Below are 9015 nucleotides of genomic sequence, written 5' to 3' on the forward strand. Positions count from 1 at the left end.
TTAACGCGAATAACAAGTATGGTTTTGGTATCATTTACTTGAAATCAGTGAAGCAATTATCTGCTATTTCTCGTTGAAACTGTCTTTAACTGCCATTGATTGTGTATGTAACGGAATTTCTAAAAGTAAGATATAAGTAAAATATCCACGACTTTCATCAAAAGCATTTAATAATATAAGATGAGTGGATTTTAGAATCTACAAGGTTTGTCGCAGCATCTGGATGCTTGAAATTACCATACTAGTCAGTCGGGAACGCCACACTGGCACTGTGTCGCATAGTGTCAGCCGTATCGTGTTATTTACCATACCGGTATATTGGTAACTATGCTGCAGCTTCACTGTGTAAAAAATCAAGTAGACAGTATGGTAAATAACACCCAAACTCTGGTAAATCCCACCGATTATTTTTTTCAGTGAACTATAAACATAAAGTAGTATATATTGATTTCATTGACTTTCCATTCAAATATGAAAAGTAGTGACTGACACCGGATTATCCAAACTTTTCGTTATCCAAACTGATCGACCGCCGATTTAGTTCGGATTAATCCGAGGTTTACTGTGTAATGCAGCGTGAATATGTGTTTAATATATTTACGCGGTGAGGTAAGGAGAAAATTATTTGTTCAAATCTATTCTCCTTCATCTATTTATTTCACTGATATCATTATCTAATTATTAGTTAAGATTGATGGTCTCTCTTTCTCCTTTTCTCTTTGATTACTCTTGTACAGCTGATGATTAGTTCTGAGTGTAACAGAAACTCATTAAGTTGCTGTTAGAAAATAAATTAGGTAGGGGTAGTTTTCGATTAAGCTGCGCATAAATTTTTCTCTCTTCACAAGAATTCAAAGTCGAGAAAAAATATGTGAACATAAAGATTATCGTTCGTAAAACTATATGAGGGGCTTGGAGGGTGAGGCGCAAACGTGCAGTTTTTGAAAAATTGAGATAGTGATGATTCCATTTAAAAATAATATTAATGCATGTTCTGTGAAAAATTCGCTCCCAAATTCCAATTTTTAAGCATCAAAAAGTCAAGTGGAACTTTCTTTCCGCCACAGAATCCATGTGATTTTGAAACTTCAAACACGTATGCATGAAAAGAGTAAAAATTGCACTTATGAGCCTGAGCTCACTGCCGAGTACGTGTGATCTGCTGATGAGGTGTAATAAGGCCCAAACCGGTATAGATCTCTCGGCGTGGCTCCAACTTAATATTCCAATGCAAATTGCCTGAGCTGAACACTCTCCCCCCTCAGTTACGTACTGGTGCGCATTAGAGTTCTAAAAATTTATTTTTGACTCTAATTTTAATTTTTGGTACTTCTTGGCTTTGTTTCCCCGCGAAATGGTGTGGACCCAGCACCATTTCTCCACCTTGTTCCATACAGTTCGGGCCACTTCTTAGTGTTTAATTTTTTTTCATCTGCAAATTAAATATAGTTAAAGTTTAGGTATTTTAGAAATAATTAGACTGAAGTATAGTCATTTAGACTTAAAAAAGTCACAAAATGAATCGAAAATTTTGAAATATAGCCCCAACATATTTGAATTGATCACTATAGTGAAAACCCGTTTAAAAAGCACTAGTTCGCTGCAGATTTAAGACTGAAAGGCTTTTCAACTGCATTTACTGTAGTCTTTTTGAGAATGATCCATTCAATGAGGAAAAGCTTGCCTTTCGTTGAAATTCAAGTTTTAAATGGAGAAACGTATTTTTTTATGCAGAATATAGGAATAGTTAAAAGGAGGAATTTAACTAAGTACCACTAATTTGGAAACTCTCGTCATGTAAATACAGAAGATTCGAAAACGCCTTCAATCGAGGCGTGATACCTCACGCGTTCCGGAGGGTTCAAATAGTTGTATCCCTGCGCCTTAGCAAAGCGATGGAAGATTAATATTGAAGCAGCTTTTTCGGGTTATTCCTTTGCCAATCCTGCAATTTTGACCGTATAGTGTAGGGGCGCCCAAGCAAGGATGGCATTTCGCTAATTGAACATTTTCTTAGCAGAACTAAAAATAAAGAAGTGGCAGGACTTTGACGAAGAAAAGGAACTAAAATCAACAATACAATGCAAAGAAATGCTGTAACGAATGGTAAAATAAAGCTGAAATTAGAACCGAATTTCGGTCTCATTATCAACTCGAATGAAAGTAATACACAGGAATTTAAACATGGAGATGCCCGCATAACCATGGCAGCAGCTCGGAAGATCAGTCACTCCCTTTCATCCACGCTCCGAATGTTATGGAACCAGTAAATCTCGTCATGTAAATACAGAAGATTCGAAAACGCCTTCAATTGAGGCGTGATACCTCACGCGTTCCGGAGAGTTCAAATAGTTGTATCCCTGCGCCTTAGCAAGGCGATGGAAGATTAATATTGAAGCAGCTATCCCACTAGCCTTTTCGGATTATTCCTTTGCCGCTACTGCAGCTTTGACCGCATAGTGTAAGGGCGCTTAAGCTAGGCTAGTCTTTCGGAAATGGATAATTTGTATAAATGAATTAAAAACAAGGAAGCGGTAGGAATTTCACCAAATGAAAGTTACTCAAATAAACAATAAAATTCAAAGAACTGCGATAAAAAATGTGCTTGTAGAGCTTAAATTTAAGCCAAAGATCGTCCCAGTAATTCTGGATCCACTAATTAACTGGATCAAAAGCCATACACAAAAATCAAAGCTAGGGGATGCGCCCGTAACCGTGGCAGTAGCTCGGAAGATTAGTCTTTCCCTTTCTTCGACGCTCCAAATGTTATGGGACCAGAAAATCTCGTCATGTAAATACAGTAGATTCAAAAACGCCTTCAATTGAGGCGTCATACCTCACGCGTTCCGGAGAGTTCAAAAAGTTGTATCCCTGCGCCTTAGCAAGACGATGGAAGCTTGTTATTGAAGTAGTGTCTCCGCTTGGTTTTTCGGTTTTCCTGTGGCGCCACTGCAGTTTCGACTGTCAATTCGTAATTAAAATGCGCGAAAGTCAGGATTGTATTTCGCAAAGGGATAATGTTTGCAGAATAATTAAAAATTAAGAAGCAGGAGTAATTTAACTAAATAATAAAGGAAACTCAAATCAACAACATAATGCAAAACAATTTGGAAAATCTCGTCATGTAAATGCGGAAGATTCGAAAACGCATTCAATTGAGGCGAGATGCCTCCCACGTTCCGGAGAGTTCAAATAGTTGTATCCTTGCGCCTTAGCAAGGTGATGGAAGATTGATGTTGAAGCAGCATTCCCGCTAGCCTTTTCGGGTTATTCCTTTGCCGCTCCTGCTGCTTTGTCCGCATAGTGTGAGGGCGCTCAAGGTAGGCTAGTCTTTCGCAAATGGATAATTTGTATAAAGGAATTAAAAGCAAGGAAGCGATAGGAATTTCACAAAATAAAAGATACTCAAATGAACAATAAAATTCAAAGAACTGCGATAAAAAATGTGTATGTAGAGCTTAAATTTGAGCCAAAGCTCGTCTAATTAAATTCGGATCTCATAATTCAGTGGATCAAAAGCAAGACACAAAAATCTAATCAAGGGAATGCGAGCGTAATCGTGGGAGAAGCTCGGAAGATCAGTCACTCTCTTTCTGCCACGCTCCGAATGTTATGGGACCAGAAAATCTCGTCATGTAATTATTACAGGAGATTAAAAAACGCCTTCAATTGAGGCGTAATACCTCACGCGTTCCGGAGTGTTCAAATAGTTGTATCCCTGCGCCTTACTAAGGCGATGGATGCTTAATATTGAAGTTGCGTCCCCGCTTGGTTTTTCGATTTTCCTGTGCCACTACTGCAGTTTCGACCGTAAATTCGTAGTTAAAGGACACTAAAGCCAGGATTGTTTTTCGCAAATGGATAATTCATGCAGAATAATTAAAAATTAAGAAGCAGGAGTAATGTAACTAAATAATAAAAGGAACTCAAATCAACAATATAATGCAAAACGATTTGGATAATCTCGTCATGTAAATACGGATGATTCGAAAACGCCTTCAATTGAGGCGTGATACCTCACGCGTTCTGGAGAGTTCAAATAGTTGTATCCCTGCGCCTTTGCAAGGCGATGGAATCTTAATATTGAAGTAGTGTCCCCCCTTGGTTTTTCGGTTTTCCTATGCTGCTACTGCAGGTTCGACAGTAAATTCGTACCGCATTAAGTTACCGTAATTCGTAGTCGTAATTCGTAATAAAGGGCGCTAAAGCCAGGATTGTATCTCGCAAATGGATAATTTTTGCCGAATAATTGAAAATTATGAGGCAGGAGTAATTTAACTAAATGATAAAAGGAACATAAATTAACAATATAATGCAAACAAATTGTGCTAAGACTATGCATAATTGACAATCAGTGGCGTGGCGTGAAAGATCGATTATCGATATTTCTCCATTTGAAGCTCTATTGAAGAATCGATTATCAAGATGTTCGCAGCGACCACTTTGATAATCGATTATTTTCCATAGATTTAAATGACAGATCAATCGATATATCGCAAAGCACGCCATGCCACTGTTGACAATATACTTTAATTAAGTTAAGTTTCCTGTACAGCGTTATCAAATGCAATTTACTTGTCTGCGTCTAGTATTAAAACTGGAAAATTGATTTGGACGGATAAGTCAATCCTCAGTAAGGAAAGCATAAGGCAAAGGAAACAAAGAGATGAAATTGGCAAAGGTCTTACATGTTGTTTCATGGACATTTATTTTCTTGAAAAATTTTTATCAAAATGTATTCAACCATGTTTTAAATTTTCCACATAAATTACTAAAATATTCCGAGACATTCTGAATTGATTTTTGTGTGTCTTAAATGTAAAAAAAATCCATGTACTACTCAATGTAAACCGACTATGAGGATACCTGATTGCCAAATGGACGGAGTTATACAGAAAGGAACCAAGCCACATCGGGGTCAAACCGAGAGAAAGAGGTTTTAAGTTTGCGGCTCCTGCATAAGACTCAATGTAAAAGATAAACTTCAAGTTCAATTTCCGCAAAATTTGCTCCAACAAAAACTTTGAATTTTTGGCGATAGATAGTAGAGCAGTGGTTGAGTTCAAAACCACTCATAACTCAATTTTTTCCAAAATGTGGGTTGGATCCTTTCTGCTTAACTCGGTCCAAATTAAAATCAGCTTCATGGCCATTCAATGCAGAATAATATTTCAAATACGATGAAATCACCTTCAACCTTCTTTGAATTAAGTTAAACTACACTTTGCTCACATGGAAACTCCCTAAAATTCATTGAAAATTGTTGGTACATCAATCAAAGTCTACCTGACGAAAGATACCTTAAATTCTTAATGTGGTAATATGATTAAAATAATAAAATGTAATAAATAATAAACTTTAAAAAAAAAAAAATAATAATATTACACGATCCTATTCAGTAAAAAGGAACCAGTGCAAATACAGTGTTTTCAAAATCTTGCAACTTCTTTTTTCTCTCTAAAAATATTCGATATGGGTACAGTATTGAAATTAACACAGTTATTTTCCTTTAAAATAAACAATTTTTTGGTAGGAAGCAAAAAATATTTGCTATTCTGAGAGATTTTTTAGATAATCATGAGGAAGCAACTATTTTACAACACTGTGAACGCCCTGCTTACTTTTTGCTGAATGCGATCCGTATGATCTTTTGAATTATCATGCGATTAATGTTTACTTTTACAAATGGGTCTGTTGCAAGTAAGAGATACAGCCAAGTGAGTCCACGTTTTAAGGGAGCATTTGCTCAAAAATTACGTTGGGCACATCAAACAAGTCTGGAATCCACTCCTTAGCCCGCAATCTGTATGGTTTGAGACACGTGCTTTTTCAAAACCGTGTATGCGGGCGTAGTTTTTCTCGGTGGCTGGCAGTCAGATTTGCCCGGAGGAGAGGCCTTACCTAAATAAACAAACAATCTCGCAAACTGTCATGAATTCTCCCAACGGAAGATTTCAATTGATTCAAAGCTTTTGTTTTTTGCTAAATAAAGAAAGGAAAAGTTAGTGAATCGTTTGTCTACTTTGGATATGTCGTTTTTTCCTCCTCTGCCTGTGCAAACCTGGTCGGCGATGACCGAGAAAAACTGCCATCAGAAGCGGGAGACTTGAAAAAGCGTGTTACAAACTACGCAAATTGCGCGCTAAGGAGCAGATTTTAGACCTCCTTGGATGTGCTCAACGTAATTTCTGAGCAAATTAACCCTCATCAAGTGTATTTAGTTGGCTGTATCTTTTGCTTGCAACAGATCCATTAAAGTTTCTAGTTTTAACTCCTACCAAAACTGTCATTTTTGTACAGAAAAGTATGCTGGCGGTTCCTGTATACTGCTTTCCGGTTCTGTATGATTCATACGTGATATTTTCATGAAGAAACGTATATAACATGGTGCTTTACTTCATAATCTTCTCTGGTGGCCCACCCTTAAACGCATCACCAGACTATGCGGGGTTCAATATATCGGCAATGTTCGGCATCATTCCCATGCCTGGTGGTGGACCTGGTGGACCTGGTGGACCTGAAGGAGGCCCACCACCTCGACTACTTGTTACTGTCACTGTCACTGTTCTCGGTGGTGGTGGTGGTGGTGTTGCTGTTGATGTTACGGTGCTAGTGATGGTTGATGTCGAAACTGTGGTCCTAGTGGTGACTGATGTTGAAACTGAGGTGCTAGTGCTGACTGATGTTACCGTGGTCGGGGTTGCTGTGACAGTAGTCGTGACGACAGGTGGAGTTGTGGAATCAGAGATAGTCTCCGTAACGGTGCTCGTCACAGTTGATGTCCCGGTTGCTGTGACGGTCGATGTCCCGGTGGCGCTACTTGTGACGGTTGCCGTGTCTGTGACTGTTGTCGGTGAGGTTACTGTCGTCTGTGGAATCGTTGTGGTGTCCGTGGCGGTCGGTGTTCCCGTCGCTGTTATTGTCACGGTTGAGGTTGCTATGGATGTAACGGTGGATGCTGATGGGCATGTGGTGGTTACTGTCGAAGTGACCGAGGTGGTCGAAGTGACCGAGGTGGTCGAGTGACCGAGGTGGTCGGAGTGACCGAGGTGGTCGAAGTGACCGAGGTGGTCGGCGTGTAGTATGTCGTTTGTTGGGAGACCGGGCGTGGGCGGCCGCCTGAGCTGTGCTGCATGACAACGCATGCCACCAGCACAAATATTGTGGCCGGAGCCGCTGAGCGGAGATTCGCCATGTTCCCCGCAGTGGAATCCTAACTGGAAGGACATAAGGACAGAAATAAATAAAAATGAAATGAAGGAATTTTAAGGCTTTTTGCCATCAGTGCACGGAGAAAAAAACTTCAAGCGTGGGACCCGAAGTTGAGGTCATATGGATCTCTGAAGTTTTCAGATCACGTATCTAAAAACTTAAGGTCCCTGGTCCAGCTGCTGAAGTTCGGGTCAGACATCTGAAGTACTTCGATATGTACCGAAGTGTTCGGGTCACACATCTGAAGTGCTCCGATACATACTGGAGTGCCTCGATGTCTGACCCGAACTGCGGCAGCTGAACCTCCAGTTTTCTGATGCGTGATCGGAAAACTTCAGAGATCCATATGACCTCAACTTCGGGTCTCATGTACGAAGTTTTTTTCTCCGTGTGAGCTCATGTATCGTCACCCATCGGCGAAAGTATGACAAGCTACATGCCGCGACGCACAATGGATCTAGTCAATGAGGGAGATCGAACATCATTTCGAAACTGTAGACGCTTATAACTCCATTTATACGATACTTTGAGGTTCTGAAAGTGGTTTCATTGGTTTTCTTGTGAAATTTTCATCGAGAAGTACCCCTTAAAATTTAACATGTGACGAGTTAAACATCAACATTTGCGGATTTAGTTACAAATTGCATGTCCGACCTCGCTAACTGACTCGATTCACTGTGTGACTTTTCATATTTCCGCCGTCATTTTATTTTTTCAGAGAAAGTGTCGGTTGAATCTCTTCGAAAATTTCACCGAATATTATCGGCAGTTTAAAGAAAATTCAGTGAAATTTTCAAACAGATTCAGCCAAGAATTTCTCTGTAATAAAAGTAAAATGGGGGCGGAATTTTTTAGACGTAGCATGACGCTTACATAATTTGGCCAGAAGGTGACAGTATATTGACGGTGTAGGTTCGCAACCACGTATCTCATTGGCGATGTTTGAAAATCTACGCTCCTATTTTATTTGCTTTAAAGAGAACAAATCAACGCCATTTCTTGAATTTCTCGCAGATTTTTCTTCGCGCAGAGAAGAATAATCACGGCAGTCTTCAAGAATTGCCATTAAGCAGTTTTCCATTTAAAAAATAAGAGATGACATAGGAAGTCTGCAACGTCGCAAACTTAGATTCGCGGCTGGGGACTTACAACGCCGTTATGTAGCAAGTGGGGTTCGCCCATTTAAATGCATCTCAAATGAGTAGTATTCATGAGACTATGTCCATAAATTACGTGACACTCTAGATTTGCCGTACTTCAGTAAAAACGCCATAACTCCGTTCTAGATTATTTCAGTGTTTACTCATACCAATTTTTACAAACGAGAAACCAATGACCATTATCCTTCTTAATTCCCGAGTAACTGTGGCATACCATTGAGAATACAAAAGGAGGCATCATAGTGATCAGGTTTTCTCGTAATAGAACAGAATGTGGGGAACAACAGTGCAAAGTCCTGATTGGAGTTACGGCGTTTACCCTGTGGACAGCAGAGATAGTGTGTGAATCTTCATAATTCTGTGATCAGGTGTGACAAAAGCTCAGCGTCACGAAACAGTATATATACTAGATTTCAACTTTCTCTCTTTCTCTCCGCTGTTTCCCCCTCTCTTCAAAATTTAATATGGATCCACTACCAATCACTGTCCTCAGCATTCCATTTTTCATGTATATTTTTCACAACATTGCTTTAAAACTATTCTTTCCTGAAATACAAGTATTTCACAATTTAAAGCTTCAAATATTTATTTTCGAAGCATTTGTGGAGGTCATACAAACGGGTCTTTCTTTCGAGGGGTTTCT

At 39.3% G+C, this 9015-nt stretch overlaps 1 protein-coding gene across 1 annotated transcript; it reads right to left on the reverse strand.

The window, feature by feature from the left end:
• Nucleotides 1–6440: 6440 nt before the first annotated feature.
• Nucleotides 6441–7229, reverse strand: LOC140225670 (uncharacterized). The gene has a single exon (XM_072305288.1). It carries the CDS (start codon nucleotides 7227–7229, stop codon nucleotides 6441–6443), a length of 789 nt encoding a protein of 262 aa, XP_072161389.1.
• Between the last annotated feature and the right edge of the window lie 1786 nt (nucleotides 7230–9015).

This window comes from Bemisia tabaci, chromosome 10 (genome assembly GCF_918797505.1).
Source record: "Bemisia tabaci chromosome 10, PGI_BMITA_v3".
NCBI classification, from domain to species: domain Eukaryota; kingdom Metazoa; phylum Arthropoda; class Insecta; order Hemiptera; family Aleyrodidae; genus Bemisia; species Bemisia tabaci.